This window comes from Coffea arabica, chromosome 7e, assembly GCF_036785885.1.
Source record: "Coffea arabica cultivar ET-39 chromosome 7e, Coffea Arabica ET-39 HiFi, whole genome shotgun sequence".
Lineage (NCBI taxonomy): Eukaryota > Viridiplantae > Streptophyta > Magnoliopsida > Gentianales > Rubiaceae > Coffea > Coffea arabica.
In genome coordinates this window covers 12,748,983-12,770,338 of record NC_092323.1, presented here as the reverse complement: position 1 = coordinate 12,770,338, position 21,356 = coordinate 12,748,983, and the positions used below count along the sequence as shown (strand labels likewise).

The 21,356-nt window shown below is 36.5% G+C and overlaps 2 protein-coding genes across 3 annotated transcripts; both read left to right on the top strand.

The window, feature by feature from the left end:
* The first annotated feature begins 1,338 nt into the window (after positions 1-1,338).
* On the top strand, positions 1,339-7,074 carry LOC140011175 (bifunctional riboflavin biosynthesis protein RIBA 1, chloroplastic-like). Of its 2 annotated transcripts, none has more exons than XM_072059763.1 (7): positions 1,339-1,640; positions 2,879-3,239; positions 3,313-3,541; positions 3,878-4,200; positions 5,379-5,508; positions 5,916-6,212; positions 6,693-7,074. In XM_072059763.1, exons 2-7 carry the CDS (start codon positions 3,160-3,162, stop codon positions 6,918-6,920), a joined length of 1,287 nt encoding a protein of 428 aa, XP_071915864.1. In that variant the 5' UTR covers positions 1,339-1,640; positions 2,879-3,159; the 3' UTR covers positions 6,921-7,074. The 2 variants fall into 2 exon arrangements, with proteins under 2 accessions (XP_071915864.1, XP_071915863.1); XM_072059762.1 differs by having other exon boundaries at positions 1,340-1,640; positions 3,320-3,541.
* A 6,325-nt stretch (positions 7,075-13,399) lies between these two features.
* Positions 13,400-21,251, top strand: LOC113698465 (ATP-dependent RNA helicase DEAH11, chloroplastic). Its single transcript, XM_027218291.2, has 3 exons — positions 13,400-14,438; positions 15,256-18,394; positions 19,787-21,251. Exons 1-3 carry the CDS (start codon positions 13,545-13,547, stop codon positions 21,025-21,027), a joined length of 5,274 nt encoding a protein of 1,757 aa, XP_027074092.2. The 5' UTR covers positions 13,400-13,544; the 3' UTR covers positions 21,028-21,251.
* The last annotated feature ends 105 nt before the right edge of the window (positions 21,252-21,356 follow it).

Sequence of the window (21,356 nt, the reverse complement as noted above, 5' to 3'; positions counted from 1 at the left end):
GAACGTAATAATCAACAGATTCGTCCTTATCACTGTTGACTTGCAAGTGGCTACACGAATTCTTGTATGCTTTTCTGAGTAAGAAATAATTATCTATCAATTCAAAGGTTCTTCACTTCATCTTTTCTGAACTTTTGTAATTTACATGCTGAAGAATAATTTAAGCTCATCTGTTTGTCTTTATCTTTACTAGAATGCTCGCACCGCCGTAATTTTGCTGGCAACGAAATCAATTTTTGATCAATTTTCCTGTTTCTACAAAAGCAAACATGTTCTTGCATTTCTATAAAAAGCAAACAAGGGTTTCAGAGTTTGAAGATCGTACCAACTATCATCAGCTGAACTAGAAAATTCTTCATATACTAAATGAAAGGCAAACTCAAGGGACATCCTGAGAGATAGTTTAGGAAGTGTTTGCCTTGAGGATATATATATATATATATATATATAAAGCACTAGACGCCTATAGGGATAATTTGAGAAACCTCCCTTCAGGTTTCCTTGAGGATTTTTGACAACTTCACTTGGTACCTTCACATTTTAAAAAAATTCTCACTTTTCTCTCATACTTTAAACTTTTATAGCATTTGAAACCCATTTCAAAACATAATATTAAAAAACTCATTTTGGAAGAGAGAATATAATTTTCATTCCTTATTTGCCATTCTCTTGTGATTTCTTAGTTCTCAAAACACACCAAATTTATCTTTTAGTTTTGTAAATTGATCGATGTAGTTCTTTAATAAAAATTTAAAAGTTGATAACAAGATCGAAAAACTCTAATAGTTTTTGTGTCATTGCTTCAGATAAGAAATATTAAATTACTTAAAATTATGAATGATTATAATACTCTTAAAAATAACTTGCAATAGTTTACAACCATGATAAAATTTTTTGCACTAGATTAAAAATAATAAAAACAAGTTTATATATAATATTTAGTGTATTATATCTTTTTAGTTTTCAAGCCATCGATTTGGACAAAAAAAATTAGAAATTTCAAAAAAATGTAAACAATTTATAAGATTTCTTAAATTAACTCAAAACACTTTATTGTGAAGAAAAAATACACTATATTCGTTCCAAACAAAAAAAAAGAATTCATACTTTTTGTTTTTGTTCATCATTTGTTATTAATATACTTAAATTTTTTGTAGTAAAAAGTAAGACAACAGACGGATAAATTTAGAATGAGATTATATTAGGCGGAATGAGATTATATTTACTTCTCAAAATGAATTTTTTAATATCATAGTTACGAACATGCCTAAAGTTTAAAGTAACGGAGGCAAGTGAAATTTTTGAAAATTCAAGAGTGTAAATGAAATTTATAAAGAGTGCTATATGAAGGTTTCGACTGCCTCAGTTCGATGCCACGTACGATTTCCCAAATGCAACCAATAGAATCAAACTCACTCTACCCTTTCTGCACTTGAATTATCCTGAAGGACTAAAATCCATCTTCACCAAGGCTTGCTTCTTTCGCGGGATTTAATTCTTGGTTCCAAAGACCAAATTAGCATTAATGTCAAGCTGAATTAACATTTTTCCAGGACAGGTTTCATTTAACTCAAGTCGGATTTTCAAGAAATGGCTTCATTCCAGCTTTATTGCTCTTCCATGGCTATTTCACGTTTGCAGTTGAGAACTTGAGATCCTTCTAGCAAAAGCTCCTTTTTTTTTTGTCCTAGCTCTGTTATAATCGCAGTGATGATTTTTGTCCTGTTTTCTTTGGTTGCATTTGTTGGGCTTGTAAATTGGGATTTGTTCTTTGATTATTGTTTGATCCAGGACATTCAGTATTTTGCCTGTTAGAAGACAATTTTTGCATTTTTTCTGCCTCTGGTTTGCCAATTCCTAGTTTCGCCATGCATAAACATAACATCAAGTATTTCTGCTGCTAAAGATCAGATTTTTCTGGGCTTAGTCTTTCCCTGATTTATCATTTCTTATGTAAATGTCGATAATTGCTGTTTGGCTTTGCAAACTTCATGTTAACCTAAATGATTTCTATTCTGAGTTGATGAGTGGCCTCAGGATCAAGTTGTAGGTTGTTTTTGTCGTAAACTGGATTTGATGAAAAAGTAAAAGAACTAACTTCAAGCTTATCACAGAGTTCTTTTTATGTTATTCCAGAATCCGAAGCCTTTCATTGTTGTACTTGCAAAGAAAGTTAAACTTTTTGGATTAAATCTGGTGGATTGAAAGAAAGAAAGAAAGATAGATAGATGGAAAGGGAGAATTAAAAAAAAAAAAGATGAGATTGTTTGGACTTTGGAGTAGAAATATTGGATACTTAAGGTGAAAGGTTACGGTAAACAGTATATCCTGGTTTATTGAGGGTGTTACGAGGTGAACATTTGGAGCAAAATGTTACCTTGTTGTAGGCTTACACTACGTTAGTCCTTAAGTTTTGAACCTTGATCATCTAGGTTCCAAATTTTTTTTGATTTAGCATTCTGGGTTTCTGTCTAACTAGGATCTCATTGGTCGCCTGAGGCAGCATTGCATACCATCCCTGCACGATACTTTTGTTTGATGCGCAAAGCATATTTTTAGTTGACCTTTGTCTGTTCTATGAGATGCTTATCTGGCCATCAATACTAAATGGAAATGATGTCCATTGCTTAAATGAACTTGGAAATTAGTTCCTGGATTTGTTAATGCTCAGTCAATGTATGATACGGATTTCTTTTTCCTTGCCACTGATTCTAAATGGATCTAGATGATCAACTGCTTAAATTAGAATTGTACTAGCAACAAGTTTTCACATGGAAATATTGCAGTACTAGCAACAATTTTCCAATAACTCCGGTATATATCCACATTAATCATGGAATTATTTCTTATTAGATCTCTCTCTTTCTCCATGTCTCAGACACCAGGATGGCCTGTATTGCCTAAAACCAGTCACAGGAAGCAAATATACAACTGATTTCATCTCGTTCAGTGTAGCTCAAAGTTTGCACTGGAATTGCAAGACCAATGGCACTAGATCTGCATTATTGTCAGAAGGAAGTGATTTCACATTGCATAATGGAAGCATTACTGATGCAAGTCAAGGTGACCTTGTCAATGAGTGCACACAACCTGATACTGTAGCCTTTGGAACCCTGGCAGAAGAAATAACTCCTAATACAATTGGGTATTTTACTACTGATGATGAATTTGACTTGGATCGTCCAACTGAAGGATTTTCATCCATACCAGAAGCAATTGAAGACATTCGTCAAGGCAGGGTGTGTCCTCTTTTAGCTTCTTTAATGTGTTGCAATGAGTTCACTGTCTAATGAATTGCTAATGTCGGATTAGTTTACAGATGGTAATTGTTGTGGATGATGGAGACAGGGAAAATGAGGGGGATTTGATTATGGCGGCATCAATGGTCACACCTCAAGCTATGGCATTTATTGTAAAGCATGGGACTGGAATAGTTTGTGTGAGCATGAAAGGAGAAGATTTAAAGAGGTTGGAACTTCCACTTATGGTGTCACAGAATGAGAATGATGAGAAACTCAGTACAGCTTTTACTGTCTCAGTGGTATGATTATGATATGCTTAGAACTTTTGGTATGACATGGTAGACATTCCATCCTACTTGTGTGGAAGCTTACTTGCAATAACAAATTTTCTGAATCCCAGCTAAGTAGTGTGATAGTTGTTGCTTCAAATGTATGCTAATTTATAGGTGGCATTCAAGTTAGATACTTAGGCACCTTAAGCCCTTCTGCACGCAGGCTGAAATATAATTCCTCTGTGTAAATGTTTTTGTGTAAGTATGCCAGTGTATATTTCTACTTACCAGGAAAGTTACTATTGTTTGTTGTCATTTGAAAATTTCCCTCACTAATTAACATTCATCAGTTGGATCTGGTAGGATGCAAAACATGGTACGACAACAGGTGTCTCAGCTCAGGATAGAGCAACAACGGTACTAGCTCTGGCATCCATAGTTTCGAAACCTAAGGATTTCAATCGCCCAGGACATATCTTTCCGCTCAAGTACAGGGAAGGAGGGGTGCTCAAAAGAGCTGGTCATACAGAAGCTTCCGTGGATCTTGCTGTATTAGCTGGCTTAGACCCTTGTGCTGTTCTCTGTGAGATAGTGGATGACGATGGTTCCATGGCCAGGTTACCAAAGCTTCGCCAGTTTGCACAAGAAGAAAATTTGAAGATTATCTCTATTGCTGATCTGATAAGGTCAGTCAGTTAAAGCAAAGGCATACTATTATTGGCTAGACTGAATTGCTAAGCCACATGAATCACAAAAGAAGTTGGAAAAAATGGATATTGTCTCTTTTCTTTGGTTCATCCTGGCATGCAGGGAGTAAGCAAAGCAGAAGAGAAAATGGTAATATGTAATATGAAGAGAAAGGAACAAAAAATGTACAATATATTACCCTGTAGGTTTTTGTCTTGATCAAACTTGGATGGTCTCTAGGAAGTTCATTTGGATAATTCTAGAAACTTATTTTGATGGTATTGATGGTGGTTGCAACTTGATGTTGTGCCATTGGTGTTAAAGTGGGTAAACACTTTTTTTCTTATCTTGGGAATCTTCTTGTGATTGAACTTCAGTCTGCTAGACTGCCATATATTAACAATATAGTTGGGGTAGGGAATTTTCTAACATGAAAGGATAAGTATACACACGAAAAAACTATGATCTTGATGGATGTTGGTTCAAATCCTCTACAAATTGTTTTGGTCATTGTTGAAAACCAAGTAACACAACATGTTATCCGATTGTGAGGAGCCAATTCATCATATATAAAATAAACCAGAAAGTTGCTCGATTTTGGTGCTGAAGCTCTTATAATATGCTTTTACAGCGTGTCTTATTAGGCAATACTTCCTCTTGTTCTCATGCCACTTAATTTGGGTATCTTCTCTCTTAAGACCGTGACAAAACCAATAGTAAGACAAAACAGATATCACTTTATCATTTTTAAGTCAGCAAATGCATGGGCTTAAAGCTTACTCTTCAACATCTGATTTGAAACTCCAGCATTACGTTTATTCATGATCTCTCAATCTTTTGCGATGCTTGAAAATAATTCTACAAATAAAATATACGTTCAATTTGGTACCCCTTGGTAAATTGGTCAAAATACTTGAGGTCTGCAGCACTAAGAATTTCCTTGTATGTACCATGTCATATTTCTTCATCAAACAGATTAATTACTCCCAGATAATTTGTATTTGAAATTATGTGCTTCTTCATTTTTGTTTTTCTTTTCTTTTGTCCCTTTCTTTCTTACAGCCCCTTTATTGTAGTAGTTGTTGTTCTTCTTTATCTGGGTGAGAAAGGGATGCGAAAAAGTTTTGCAAGTAAAAACCTTTTCATCCTGAATCATCAATATTCAATGCTTTGACAGGTTTCGCAGGAAACGGGACAAACTGGTCGAGAGGGCTGCTGTAGCATCAATACCAACAATATGGGGACCTTTTAATGCATATTGCTTTAAGTCTCTCTTGGATGGGATTGAGCATATTGCCATGGTCAAAGTAAGAAAGCATAACAAAAGACTTAAGAAAGACACTCATTTTATCTTCAGGATATGCTTTGCAAGACCTATTTTTGTTGCATGTGTCGTATCTTTATTATATTTTTGGCTTCCATCATTAGTTGGTCAAGAGTTTCAACCTTCAAGGCCAATGTTTTGGTGTTTGACTGAGGATTTTTTTAATTTATCTCTTTGGGAAAAAATTTTACTCGAAAGATAATGTTTGTATTTGGACCATTTAATCTGTAGTGCTGTTATGATTTAGGAAAGTTAATGACATTCAGCAGATTTCATGGTCATGTAGATCTGTAGGAAGAAACATATCATTTCCAATTTGTATTACACATGAAAATAGTATAAATCAGCTTTTGATTTTGACGAACTCAGGAATGACAGTAATTTGAACAGGGTGAAATCAGAGATGGGCAAAATATTCTTGTGAGAGTACATTCGGAGTGCCTTACTGGTGACATATTTGGCTCTGCCAGATGTGACTGTGGTAACCAGCTTGCTCGTGCAATGGAGCAAATTGAAGCAGCCGGTAGGGGTGTGTTAGTGTATCTCCGTGGCCATGAAGGAAGGGGAATCGGTTTGGGGCACAAGCTTCGTGCTTACAACCTGCAAGATGATGGGCGTGATACAGTAGAAGCAAATGAGGAGCTCGGTTTACCTGTTGATTCCAGGGAGTATGGTATTGGTGCTCAGGTATAAACTTGATGCACGCTTTTTAATTTGATGGTGAATTGATTGTTTAATCAGTTTTTATTCAGGTATCAGATTTGAATCATGTGTTTGGGAAGCTAATGGTTAATCCTCTTTGCAAGAGGCATGCTCTCATGGTTCCCAAGTGAAAGAATAGCATTTTTATGTCTCTATAAGTATTCTTAGAACTTGATATAGCTTGATTTAGCCAGGACTTTTCTCTATCAATTGATAGTATTTGCCTCGAATAAGCATTTGGAAAGGTTTTCAGCTTTAACAAAGATCCTCTGCTTCTTATGCAGTTACCTTAGTTCATTCATTTCACATTAAATTTGATGGTGATACATCTTCTTGTTCTTTGGATACATGGAACATCTTAACACTTTCTTGGTTACAGGGGATTTTTGTTTCTGTCATTTTGTTCCCATTTCTTTCTCAACATAATCCAACTTTTCAGTGCATATTGTATGACAAAATTTGCAGATATTGCGAGATCTTGGTGTTCGAACAATGAAGCTGATGACAAACAACCCTGCAAAATATGGTGGTCTCAAAGGCTATGGTCTTTCAATTGCTGGAAGAGTCCCACTATTAACTCCAATAACTAGAGAAAATAGTAGATATCTGGAGACCAAGCGTGCAAAGCTGGGGCATGTTTTTGGAACGGATTCAAATAGTCATGGCAATGGTAGTACCAGCGAGACAGCTTAAGGTAGCGTTTATTGTATTTGTATGGTATGGTTTGGACTCGAAGAAAACGTTACAAGTAATGCATCTTTGTTTGAGCATTTTAGTGGTTAGATATCATATCAGGAGAGCGTTTGTACCGTGGAATTGGGTTGAAATTTTGATCATTTTTAGGCTTCGAGATTTTCAATTAGTATTATTCATGGAACCCACGTAAACAGTAATAATTGAATGTCCCACCTCTATTGTTGAATTGTACAAGCAATTAAAAATGAATTATAAATTGCACCTCCATGCATCCAGTTTTTGACTTGAATATCAAACTGAGAGTGGTTTTCACTTTTCGGAAAGTTGAGAATGTAGTCAATTTTCTTGACCTAATAGCCATTTATAACAAGAGGAACGAGTGGTTCCAATACTTGCCATATTGTAGTTGTAGCGATTTTTTCCAATACATGATATGATTGCGGCTGAGATAATGGGGGGAGGATTACAAGCACACACTACAATATGGACAATTGAAACACCTAAAAGAGTAAAAGCAACTAAGGTCCGAAATGACATATGAAGCTTCCTTGAAGACATACAAATTTGGATGGATATACCTACCCTACTACCCTAGAGCAGATGTCAAAGTATCTAATATAAATTAAAATAAATAATGAAACTTTTGTCCCTAAGGAGCCTCCCATGTTTATGTCACTAGAGCAGATGTTCGAGTATCTAATAGAAATTAAAATAAATAATGGGATCTACTTCTAATGAATCCAACAATGATAATATATATACTGTCGGTGTATATATAAAATTTACTCCTTTTGTTTCTCAATAGTGTATATACTGTCGATGTATATATAAAATTTACTCCTTTTGTTTTTCAAGCAACTTCTGATGTCTAAGTCAGTGTTTCTTAAACTTGGAGAGAATAATTCAAATACTAAATTAGTAAATAGTACTAGGAGAGTGTGGAATGAATTAACTAACCTTGCACTTTAACTACACATACTGGCGAGTGAACGAGCTTTTTATAGATACGACATAATAGCTCAATGGATTTGTAATAATTACGTTTCGATTGTGATTTTTTATAGGAAAATTTTTATGTTTTCTATAAATACATTTTATAATCATATTTTTAACTCACATATATTAAATCACTTCAGTATATTCTTCTACAAAAGCTCCTGAAAATAACAATCCAGACGGGAAAGCCTAGTTAAAGGAGCAAATTGCATTTTAGCCCCTTCGATTGATGGTACCTATATTCTTCTAGTATTCATCTCAAATGAGCGATCCATCTTGTTTTAATCTTTTCTTATAGCTCTTGGTATTCAACTACAGAACAAGTATAAAACCATTTCATGGTAAATGAGCTGTAAGCACCTAATATTTTCTTCTTCTGCAAGGCTCAAATTAGGGGTGTGAATCGAAATCGAAATCGGTAATTCGGAACTTTAAAATTGGAATTTTTTTGAAATTTTGGTATCAGAATTTTCGACCGATTTCGATTTCAAATTTACCAATTCCGAATTCGAATTCGTTCCGAATTCAATTCGGAATTCGGTAAATTCCGATTTCACCGAATTCATGAATATAAAAACTATTATTATAATATAAATGTTATATAATATATTATATATATATACGAAAAACAGGTTTAAAATCGAAATAGGAATTCAGAATTCCGATTTCGAAATCGGAATTTCCGATTTGAAAAATCTCATTACCGAATTCGACCCGAATTCGACCAAGGATATTCTGATTTCCATTCCGAATTACCGAATTCGAATTCGGTCGGTAAATCGAAATTTTTCGATTTTGCACACCCCTAGCTCAAATAATCAAGGGAATATTTTGCTTGTTTGAATTGCATATTGTTTATACCTTATTTATAGTTTATAACATTGACTTACTTGTATCATTAACATATTTTTTAATTACACTTTTATTTCATATATATCACTAAAAAAAGTATTACAATAGTTTTTTCAAAAAATTATCTCAAATATCGAAACACACTTATTGGTTTCCTGTCTAAAACAAAAAAGGACTAGTTAAATTCCTGTCCTAATTAATTTATCATTCCAAAAAAAAAGGAAAAAAAAGAATGAAATGTGGGAGCCACTGATTCATGAGCTGCTGGAATACGCCAGAGTTGATCATAGAGGTTGCAGAAATAGCATGCTTGACAGCTACCTAAGCTAACCACTGGGCCAATGGCGCAGTGGCCGCGAGGGAGGGGCTTAAGTCCCTCCTTGGACTGTAGTTTGAGAGTTCAAACCTCACCTGCAACGAAAAAAATCTATGGGTTGTGCCATAACATTCCTTTGATCTAGTCAGGTCTGTATACCCACTAGCTCCCTACCACAGCCTCCTTAGGCTCCCCCTTCTCCTTAGATTATGATAGAGTAGGTTATACAAATGTATCGTTGCTGACAACAAAAAGACAGCTTTTTTTTTTTTGTCAATTGTCATCCCTATTCCTACTCCTACTCTATCTACGGGGGGAGGCTCAACTGAGCCTATGGGGACCGATGGGGACAGAATCACCACCGGACCAGACGGATGCACTACGCACCCGTCTGAATTTGAAGCAGAGCCACAAGAGTGGCATTTTGGTGGGAGGCAAACCTTGCCTCCCAGCCCACCAAAGTCTTAAGGGCTTGGTGGTGGCCACCAGCCCAAGAACTGGTGGTTTCAAAAAAAAAAAAAAGACAGCTACCTAAGCTGATTTTATCATTTTACAGCAAGGCTAATGCCTGAAGTGAAGGCCCTGAACTTTACTGGCCGGTCACCTGCATCTGGCTTGTCGAGTCTTCGTCTTTCCAGGACATCTTTTTCCACGAGGGGTAATAATTTGCCTGTTGATATTAATACTTGCTATTTAGTGTTTACAATTGTCCTCCATCATCCATTGTACGGTGTAATTATCATGAGTAAACCTGAAGTACTTATTCATGGCTGGCTGCTCTGCAAGATCTCATTTTCTGAAATATATAGAGAATTCTTCTCCTTTTTCTATCTGCCCTTTTGTTTGCTTAGGTTATATTACATAACAGTAGTTTTTTTCCTTTTTTAGCAGAAGATAGGCATTCGAATTTTGTAGAGGAAATCTGATGTTATTATATTAACTTTTCATGAGGTCTTAACTCCTAAGAACGTTTCTAGTGAGTAGGGATGCAATTGAATCGAATCGAATTTAAATTAAAAAATTTGGACTCAAATTTGGACTCATCGAGCTCTTGAAAGTCGACTTTGAACTTGAATTTGTTTTGTATTACTCGAATTCGACCTTGCAGTACTCGAAGTCGAACTCGCATTTGAACTTGAGTTCATGTTAATCGAGTTTAATCAACCCTAAAAATATAAATATATATTTTATATGATTTTAATAAGGGAGAAAATAGATATTTCATATTTATAAATAAAAGATTAAAATACATATTACGTGAAATTCATATGAGTTCAACTAAGTTCAACGAGTTTCAAGTTTTACATATTAAAGTTCAAACTCGACCTACCAAATAGTTCGAACTATTTGAATTCGGTCAATGCAAGTTCAAACTACAATTTTGAACAAGCAAACTCACGAATTACTTAGATTTATGTTTGGATTGTTATTTTTATGATTTTTTATAAAAAATATATATATTATAATGATTTAATGTATATGAGACAAAAAGTGATTGAAAAATGTTCCCAAAACATAATTATTATTATTTTTGGATAGAAAATCTACGTGGGGTTAGACCGGTCCTATCAGAGGGAGAAATCTAGAAAGGTGACCCTTACAAGTTACCATTGCTGATTTCAGAAAATGGCGTCACCTTGCAAGCTACAGTCAAACCCCGCGAACACGAGAGGGAGGGCCCATTGGTATTAGTTGAGTAACCAGTAAGTTTGCATTACGGAAGGAAGAGTCGAGACTTTTCTTTTTCTTTTCAGGGATTTTTAGTTGGGAAATAAATGGAGAAAAATACAAGGATGAAAACGTAATAAATCTTCTTTTCTTATTTAAAGTAGAGAAAATAAGGAAAGCAAATATACTTTTATATTTACCCATCAAAAGAAACCCTAATAATTCTGAATTCATGATAAATGAGTAATATACATGTGTAATAAGCATATAGTCTTTTTCTTCTTTTCAATGCTCGCGACTAATATATAGAAGGAAATTATATCATCTTTTCTCTTCTTTTTTTTTTCTTTTTTTCTTTTTAAATTAAGTCTTCTTCTTTATTCTTTATACACCAGGCATTTCATACGAAATTTTTTTTCATGATGGGATTATTGCAATGACCACATATCCATAGCCTTGAGGCTCAAAATCGATGGAATATGGCAATATAAAATTCAAGAAACCAAAGCAATATTAACCTTCAACTTTTTTAAGCAAAGGTTAGGCCTTTCACTTTTTCTTTGGCTAACCTTTTCCCACCCTTTGTTGCACGTCGGTTCCCTGTCGCATCTGCTTTTTGAATTACGTAGCAGTTAAGGCATTGAAATAATACTAAAGACATTTCAGTCTTAATTAATTCAGAATACAAAATACGTAGTAGTAAATAGTAACTGATTAAAAAGCAAAATCCAATCCATTAGTGTGCAATCTAAAGGGGCGTTTTATTTGAGATTTGCTGATACAGACATCTTTAATTGCATGCTCCATATAAATAATTTACTATGTGGGATATTTAGAAACGACAACAGTATTTAATTTATGAACTTCAATTATATACATTGTCAGTGTCTTACACCTCTGTAGGAGTGAGTTTGAATTACACATGTATATGTTACTTGCGAAACGTACTTTTGTAAGCGTAAGTGAGAGGAGGCATCAAATTTGAAATTTCTCACTTGCACCTTCTCCTTTCCTTCCATAATTTATGTAATTTATGTATGGGAAATGACGAGCAAATAGAGGCTATTATTTGAAATAATTACTGTACCATATTTTGTAATGTGAATGCATGTGAGATAAAAAGATAATTGAAAATATAAAAAGATGGATTGAAAAATGTGTTTATGACACAAACGAAATATAATGTGAAATAATTCAGCTATCCAGACACTCTCGATTCATTCTTTTTAATGGGCATGCATTAGATATTTATTAATATATCAAAAATCATACTTAACTTGTCATGCGGGTGCATATATTTTCAATTATTGTCCTCTCTTATATGTATATATTTTCTTAAATTAAATTTATTTTCTTATAAAATTAACACCTAAACATCATGTTAATTAGGTACTCATTAGACAGAAACCAACATTTTTTCCCCCACCAAAAGCTATCTGACATGATATTTTTTTTAATAGAAGAAGATGTACATTAGCTCCAAATCTGAAGAGAAATCCCATTCTAAGCTCATTCCAGTATACAATTAACCTCGATAACAATACGAAGCACCTAATTAGTTGGGTCCATTCTTCTATAAATTGTCCTTAGAAGTCACGTCAGTTAATGATTTAATTCAAGTTATGTGGAGTTACCATATGTATTTGACAGAAAAATAATAATGCATGGAGGTGATTTGAAAGAAAATAATCCATACACGTCATATATTAACTTAAATTAATAATCCAATCTTATTATACTCTTAAGCTACATATATTCTAAAACGATTCGTCTATTAGTCTGCAGAAGTAATATACTATCATAATACAACTTTTTTTTTTTTTGCCCCATGTGTTATTACTTCGTTGTATATGGGAGGAATCTTGATAAATGGAAGCCTGAAAAGAAAGCCTCTTTCTTGTCATACAATCCATTCAGATCTTGTCATGTCACACTCACAATTTGTTTTAGTTGAAATAACAATTACCTTTAAAAAAAAAATTGTTTCCTATTTTAGTTTAGACAAGCAATATTATATTGGTGTTAGAAAATGATTAAATAATCCTATTAACACTACCCTATTTTTTTTTTTTTGTCAAGATTTATAATCCTCTTAATTTTCTTATTCGAGCAAAAAACGTAGCATCAAATGAAGAGGATTCCTAGAATTTGTTGTTAGTAGAATTTTGGTTAACCATTAAATAAATGATTATCATAAACTTTCACCATTGAAGTTTGCCATGCGATCGTTAATCTAGTCATATGAATAATTAAAACCTATATTTAGTGAAAATAATTATATGGCTGCTTGTTACTAGTTAGTATTTCAGCACTAATTTGTTTGGTAAGGGCTAGTTCGTCCAATTATTGAATTCTACTAGATTAAAAAAACAAAAAAAAATGTGTCTACAAAAAAAAATCCAATGTAATATGAAGGAAAACAAGTATTTAAATTTTAAACTAAAATATTTATGAATTACTTGAAATCCTAAGGAAACTAACATGACAATTTCATTGTTAAAAAGAAAATCTTAACCAAATTAGGAAAGGAAATAGAGAGAGTATTAGGTGCAGTTCCACTTCCACATAGAGAATTTCGAAATCAACAACAATATTATATTAGTAATATAAATATTCCCATAATTCGATTTTTCCTCGTACCAAATACCTCTGCTTCATGCTTTTTTGTCCTTTTCGCTTCTTCTTCACTCTCGCTCGCTACCCAAGCTACTTTCTCTCAGTCCCAAACTCTTTTCTAGGGTTTTTGTCATTTTTCCAATACCCTTTTTTTTTTTTAATTTACCCGTACAATGCAACGTCCATCGTCTGCTTCGTCTTGTGGGCACCGGTGTTACCCGCCGGCGAGTTACGACCGCTGCGGCCAAGTTCCGTTCAATCATCACCAAGTCCGGCAGCCATGGAAGCCTCAATTGTCCCCGAATTACCGCCGTGATCGCCCTCCCGGACCTCCGATGGTGCCTTCCTTCCGCCACCACAACTTCGTCATCCAGCTCAGGTTGAATTCCACCGAAAAACGCCCAGAAAAGCTCGAAACTGAGGGCTTAGTTTCGAAATTGACCTGCAAGCCGGAGAGTTATCGGGTTTCCAATACTGGGCCCGTCATAGGAAGCTTATATTATCAGCAGTGGGTTGAAGCCCTTGAAACTATGGTTCAGTTGTGGGAAATTCGGTTGAACAATGGGCATTCTTTGACTCCAAGGTTGATTCAGAACGTGGTGGTGTCATCTGATAAAGATGAGTTGAAAGATCAGTTAAAGACACTGTTTTTGTCTAGATTGAGAGCGTTAATGGAGGATGAGTCGGTGAACAAGTGGGAGAAGAAGTTAGAGATGGTGTTGAATGAGAGAAAGGAAGTTAATTTAAACTTAAAAAAGCGAAAACAATTGAGGGAATTTCATGAGTTGAAGAAAAAGAGGGATGGTTTGGAGAAGGAAGGGGATTTGATTGCTAAGAGGATTGAGGAGTTTAAACGTGGGATCCAGTGCATGGTGGACTATTTGGAGGGAAAAGGGGTAGATGAAGTGGAAGCAGTTGGGGTCAAAGTTGGGTTGTTTATGTTTGGAAGAGAGTTTGATTGGGGGAAGCTTCATTGCTTGATGATGAGGGAATGTCGTCGGCTTGATGAAGGATTACCCCTTTTCGCATTTCGTGGTGAGATTTTTCAGCAAATTCATTGCCAGCAGGTAACCTGTTTTTTCCTTGTCCCTTGCTTGTCTTGTGTAACGTTTTGTTCATTTGGTTATACTGTGTCGTTTTCAGTACTCTTTGCACGTAAATTTTAGTTGCAATCTCGATTTCCTGAGAAGAAAATAAGAAACTGATGGGATGGAAGGAGATAGAGGTGTAGTTAAAGAGTACGTTTATAAGTGATTCATCAACGCTTTGTTTTTACTTTTGCTGTTTTAGTTTGAAGAGTCTGTTGTGCGTCCTTTCTTTGCGAAATCATCCCTGTTGTTGTGCGTCTAGTTGTCTTTTTAGATTTATGATACACCAGCCAAGAACATATAATCTTTTCTGTCAGACATGAACTGTGGTGAATGCTTAAACATCTATTCATATTTCGCTCTTTAGGATTGGAAGCATGATAGCCTGTAAGATATGCTTTTTTTTCTGGTATTATTATTTTTTTAAGGACATTTTGAGCCGCTAGATGACCATAGGGGATTGGAAGTAGAGAGAAGGAATCAGCAGGAGAGAGGACATGGTGGTATATTTTTTTTGTGTTTCCTTGTGGCTTTATTTGTGTCGCATTTTCCTTTTCTCATGTTGTGGTCTTTTTGTTTTTGGGTGGCACGGGGGTGGAAGGTGTATATGGTGTATTTGTAAAGTTCTTGTACTCAGCTCTAATTTTTTATGGTAGTCAGGAATGGTATTGTTAACCGTGTGATGATTCATGGTATTTACCCCCTCCTCTCTCCCTCTCTCTGTGCTTCAGGTGGTATATAGCTGCCTCTCTCATTCTATTCATTTTTGTGTCTTTTCTCTTGTCCAATGTTTCAGATTACAGTTTTGATTGGGGAGACTGGTTCTGGAAAGAGTACGCAATTGGTTCAGTTTCTTGCTGATTCTGGCGTGGCTGGTAAGGGATCCATTGTTTGCACTCAGCCTCGTAAACTTGCTGCAGTTTCATTGGCACAGAGGGTTAAGGAGGAAAGTCGTGGTTGTTATGAAGATCATTCAGTCATCTCTTATCCATCTTATTCATCTAGTCAGAACTACAATTCCAAGGTAATATTTACGACAGATCACTCCTTACTGCAGCACTACATGCGTGATAAGAATTTATCCCGGATTTCATGCATTATAATTGATGAGGCACATGAAAGAAGCTTAAATACTGATCTTCTTTTAGCGATGATTAAGAAATTACTACATCAGAGGCTTGATCTGAGGCTTGTCATTATGTCTGCGACAGCTGATGCAGAACAGCTTGCGAATTACTTTTTTGGTTGTGGAACCTTTCATGTTGCTGGCAGAAACTTTCCTGTTGATATCCGCTATGTACCTTGTGAATCTGAGGGCAAATCTGATTCTAGCATGGTTGCACCTTACATTTCTGATGTTGTGAAGATGGTTTACGAGATCCATAAAATGGATAAAGAAGGAACTGTTCTTGCCTTCTTAACTTCACAAATGGAGGTTGAGTGGGCTTGTGAGAATTTCCGATCTCCTTCAGCTATTGCATTACCTCTACATGGGAAACTGACTTTTGAAGAGCAAAATCAAGTTTTTGCGAACTATCCAGGAAAAAGAAAAGTAATATTTGCAACAAATGTTGCTGAGACTTCTTTAACCATTCCAGGCGTTAAATACGTTGTTGACTCGGGCATGGTGAAGGAGAGTAAATTTGAGCCTGGTACTGGCACGAATGTTCTCAGGGTTTGCAGGGTCAGCCAGAGTTCTGCTAATCAACGGGCTGGCCGTGCTGGGAGGACTGAACCTGGGACATGCTACAGGCTTTACTCTGAGAGTGATTTTGAGATAATGCCTCCTCACCAGGAACCTGAAATTCGCAGGGTGCACCTTGGTGTTGCAGTTCTGAGAATTCTTGCTTTGGGTATCAAGAATGTGCAGGATTTTGATTTTGTTGATGCACCTAGTCCAAAGGCAATTGAGATGGCCCTCAGAAATCTTATTCAACTTGGAGCTGTCACCCAAAGGAATATTCTTTATGAATTGACTCCGGAAGGGTATGACTTGGTTAGGTTGGGAATTGAACCTCGGCTTGGGAAAATAATTCTGAAATGCTTCCATAACCGCCTTGGTAGGGAGGGCATTGTTCTTGCTGCTGTCATGGCAAATTCCAGCAGCATATTTTGTAGAGTTGGTTCTGAAGAAAGCAAACTAAAATCTGACCGCCTTAAGGTCCAATTCTGTCATCAGAGCGGTGATCTCTTCACTTTGCTTGCTGTTTACAAAGATTGGGACGCTGTGCCTCCTGTGAGGAAGAATATCTGGTGTTGGGAGAACAGCATCAATGCAAAATCCATGCGAAGATGCCAAGAGGCAGTTCAAGAACTGGAATCTTGCCTTCAAAATGAACTAAGCATTATTATCCCAAGTTATTGGCGCTGGAATCCACAGATTCATACTGAGCATGATGAGACTCTTAAAAGCATTATACTTTCTGCTTTTGTGGAAAATGTAGCTATGTACTCTGGTTATGATCACCTTGGATATGAAGTGGCGCTTACAAGGAAACATATCCCACTACATCCATCATGTTCTTTACTTGTTTTTGATCAAAGACCTAGTTGGGTTGTTTTTGGTGAAATTCTTTCAGCATCTTACCAATATTTGGTATGTGTTACTGCATTTGATTTCAAATCTTTGGCTGCTGTTTGTCCACCTCCTTCGTTTGATTTCTCCAAGATGGAAAGCGAGAAGCTTCACATTAGGGTTTTGACAGGGTTTGGCAGTTTGCTATTGAAAAGGTTCTGTGGAAAAGCTAATAGTTGTCTGCATCGTCTTGTTTCATGTATCAGAACAGAATGTGTGGATGAACGAATCGGTGTTGAAGTAAAGGTTAATGAGAATGAAGTTTGGTTGCATGCTTCTTCTAAGGACATGGACAAAGTTTCTGGCTTTGTGAATGATGCATTGCAGTATGAAGGGAGATTATTGCAAAATGAGTGTTTGGAGAAACGCTTGTACAGTGGAAGGCCCGCTGTCTCACCTTCTGTAGCTTTGTTTGGAGCTGGTGGTGAGATCAAGCATCTAGAGCTTGAAAAGAGCTGTTTGACCGTTGACATATTTCATTCAGATATGAATTGTGTTAATGACAAGGAGCTATTGATGTTTCTGGAGAAATCCACGTCGGGCACTATTTGTGCTGTCCATAAGTTTTCAGCTATCGGCCAAGAAAGTGAGGAGCAGGAGAAATGGGGAAGGATTACATTTCTCTCACCTGATACTGCAAAGAGGGCTACTCAACTTAATCTGGTTGAGTTATGTGGCGGCTTGCTGAAGGTCATTCCTTCACGGAGCACATATGGTAGTGACAAAAAATTGCCCTTTCCTGATCTCAGAGCAAAAGTTTGTTGGCCTCGTAGATACAGTAAAGGCATAGCAATTGTTAAGTGTGAGCAAGAGGATATTGAAGCCCTGGTAAATGATTTCTCTGACATTATAATTGGAGGAAGGTATGCTCGTTGTGAACCAAGCGCAAAGTACATGGACAGTGTTGTGATTACAGGACTTGATAGAGAAATTTCTGAAGATGAAATTTTTGAAGTATTATATACTGTAACAAATAGGAAAATACGTGATATTTTCTTGTTGAGGGGAAACACTGTGGAAGGTCCTTCGCCTGCTGCTTGTGAAGAAGCACTTCTGAGAGAAATATCTGTCTTTATGCCTAAAACGAACCCTCTTGGCAGCTGCGTCCGTGTCCAGGTATCCCAGCCAGAACCAAAGGACACTTACATGAGAGCCACAATTATGTTTAATGGGAGTCTGCATCTGGAGGCTGCAAGAGCTTTGGATGAAATTGATGGAAAAGCATTGCCGGGATGTTTTTCATGGCAGAAGATGAAATGCCAGCATATGTTTCATAGCTCCATTTGGTGTCCTGCATCTGTTTACTTGGTTATAAGGAGTCAGCTGGATCATTTAGTCAAGAGCTTCCGTTGCCGAAAAGGTTTGAATCTTTTGATTTTCCTTCTTGGGAACAAGAATTGATTCATTATGTGTGCATTCTCATTTTCAATGCTCTAATAATACAGCTTGAACCATAAATTTTCTGAGGCACATAAAAGTAATTATGCTACTGATTCAACATGAGAAAAGATGACACTTTCTTATATTATCTCACAGTAATTATGCGACTGATTCAACTAATAATTATGTTTTTTCTTTGTTTGCCTTTGGATCTTATAGTGGTTTTTCCTTCATATTCTGGCTTTATAGATTTTTTGGTTTCAATTTTTAGTTGTTCCCAAGATATCTCACAATTTACTGATGCTTTAAATTCATTCTTCTATACCTTTCTGGTAAATGACTTGAATTTATAAAATCTCACAGTTGTGCTTTTGTCTGAATATCTAAGTGGCTGAATATAACAAATTCCTTCTAAACAGCTGAAGATTGTAATGCATTTTGCATTTTGCCTAGTGGAGTTGGCATATTTGACTTTCATGGACAAGTACTGACCAACAGGCTGAAATTTTATGGCTTCTCATTTTCAGCTGAACTGTGGCAGTGTCTATGGGTGATCCCCCCCCCCCCCCCCCCCCCTTCCTTTGGGGCTTTAAATAATTAAATCTCTTTTGCTTCTTTAAAGAGAAAGGGATTGTCTGTTTGTAAAATACTTTTCTCTTTAGCCACTGCAGTACTGACACGGGATGGGTAATTCTGTGGTGAAAAGCTTTTCTTCAGATGAAATTGGCCTGAATTTTTCTTTGAAATTTGATAGAGAAGTGGTTTTCCACCATTTTCCCTCTTGAATATGTCAAACTTAGTGATATTTGTTTGATATATATGCCCACATACCCATGTTAGGGTGTCCTTTTTAGACTCCCTTTCTTTTTCAGTACTAAGGAGGTGCCGTAGGTGGTTTAGACTTTGTGCTTTTTTGTACTTGTATTGGTGCTGTTTAATGTAAAGTGCAACTCTAAATACAGCACATCCTGATGAGTAACTTGATGCAAAACAACAGCTTTGAAGAAAATTTTGATCCAGAATATGTGATGGAATTTGCAGGGAAGTACAACACATATGGCCATCTTTTTTTTTTTTTCATCAATTGCAACACCATTTGTTGGTGTAGCACTCCTGTATTAGCCATGTTGCCATGTTGTCTTTGCTGTGGCAACCTCTTTTTAGACCCTTGTTTTTAAAAATTTTTTTTTTGAGCTCTTTTTAGACATTTAAGCTGCTGTAACTGCATATGGTTGGCATATGAAGCAACCTTGAAATTATCAGCATGTTTGTGTGCTTATGGTTTTAGAAGTGCCCTAGTTAAAATTCTTAAAAAGGTTATAAATGAACCAATCCACTGTGATAATTGAATATTGGTTTTGATTGTTTCCAGGTGTTGAATGCAATATGGAAGTAAATGAGAATGGTTCATGTCGAGTAAAGATATCTGCAACTGCTACCAAAACAGTGGCAGAATTGAGAAGACCATTGGAGGGGCTCATGAAAGGCAACAATATAGACGATGCAGCAATCACTCCAACAGTTTTGCAGTTGCTTTTCTCTCGTGATGGTCTCAATGTTTTGAATACGATTCAGCGGGAGACAGGAACCTATATTCTTTTTGACAAGCAAGCCCTCAGTTTGAGGGTTTTTGGCACAACAGCCAAGATTGAGGTTGCCAAAAAGAGACTTGTTAAATCCCTTCTCAGACTGCATGAGAACAAGCAACTGGAAGTCCATCTTCGTGGTGCAGTTTTACCTCCTGATCTGATGAAAAGGGTTGTTCAGAAGTTTGGTCCGGATCTGCATTCGCTTAAAGAAATGTTTCCAGGGGCAGAGTTTTCCTTGAATACGAAGCGCCATTGCATCTGTCTTAAAGGAGTAGAAGACCTGAAGGAAGGGCAAGGTCTTGGGGGCACAAAAGACCTGAAGCAAAAAGTTGAAGAGAGAATCTATCAGATTGCACGGACTAGCGGTTCACCGAATCAAAATGGAAACGAGGAGGCTACCTGTCCCATTTGCTTGTGTGAAGTGGAGGATAGCTACAAGCTTGAACTGTGCAGACATGAGTTCTGCAGATCATGTTTAGTGGAGCAGTGCGACTCTGCAATTAAAAGCCAGGACAGCTTTCCAATACGTTGTGCACGGAAAGGTTGTGGGGCTTCTGTGTTGCTAACGGATTTAAGGTCTCTATTGCTGGGTGAGAAGTTCGAAGAACTTTTCAGGGCTTCTCTGGCTGCATTTGTGGTGGGAAGTGGTGGAGTTTACAGGTTTTGCCCCTCTCCCGACTGCCCTTCAGTTTATCGAGTAACTGAGTCCGGTGCTCCGTTTGTCTGCGATGCATGTTACGTGGAGACGTGTACTAGGTGCCACCTGGAGTATCATCCATTCTTGTCATGTGAGAAGTACAAGGAGTTTAAAGTTGACCCTGATTCATCTTTGAAGGAATGGTGCGCTGGGAAAGAAAATGTGAAAAAGTGCCCTGTGTGCAGGTTTACAATTGAGAAAGTGGACGGATGCAACCATATTGAGTGTAGGTGCGGGAAGCATGTTTGTTGGGTCTGTCTGGAATTCTTCGGAAGTGCTGATGATTGCTATAATCATTTGAGGTCTATACACCTTGCCATTATTTAATATGGAATCTAACAATTTCATTCCCCATCTGTACATATACCGCCTTACCTGTGTTAATGTAGTAGCCTGATGTACAAGAGTATGATCTGTACTTATTGCAGACCTGCATTAGACTGTAGAAGTCGCACAAAAACATTGCCTTGTAAATATGCTTAGAGAATCTGTAAATTTTCTCTCCTCGACCGGTATTGGTCTGATTAAGAAGGATATGAGTTTTCATTTAACATCTCAACTCTCAGCTTGGTAATGTCACATGAATATGCGTGTAATTCTGTTTTATGAAGCAGAAAACTGAACTGTGAAAAACTAGCCTGTAATTATGTACAATT

Coding starts and splice junctions, on each gene's coding strand:
- LOC140011175 (XM_072059762.1), top strand. CDS start 1,591: ATGGCTTCATTCCAGCTTTATTGCTCTTCCATGGCTATTTCACGTTTG. Junction 1,641..2,878: donor ATGGCTATTTCACGTTTGCA/GTTGAGAACTTG, acceptor TCCATGTCTCAG/ACACCAGGATGGCCTGTATT. Junction 4,201..5,378: donor TCTATTGCTGATCTGATAAG/GTCAGTCAGTTA, acceptor ATGCTTTGACAG/GTTTCGCAGGAAACGGGACA.
- LOC113698465 (XM_027218291.2), top strand. CDS start 13,545: ATGCAACGTCCATCGTCTGCTTCGTCTTGTGGGCACCGGTGTTACCCG. Junction 14,439..15,255: donor AGCAAATTCATTGCCAGCAG/GTAACCTGTTTT, acceptor CCAATGTTTCAG/ATTACAGTTTTGATTGGGGA. Junction 18,395..19,786: donor GAGCTTCCGTTGCCGAAAAG/GTTTGAATCTTT, acceptor GATTGTTTCCAG/GTGTTGAATGCAATATGGAA.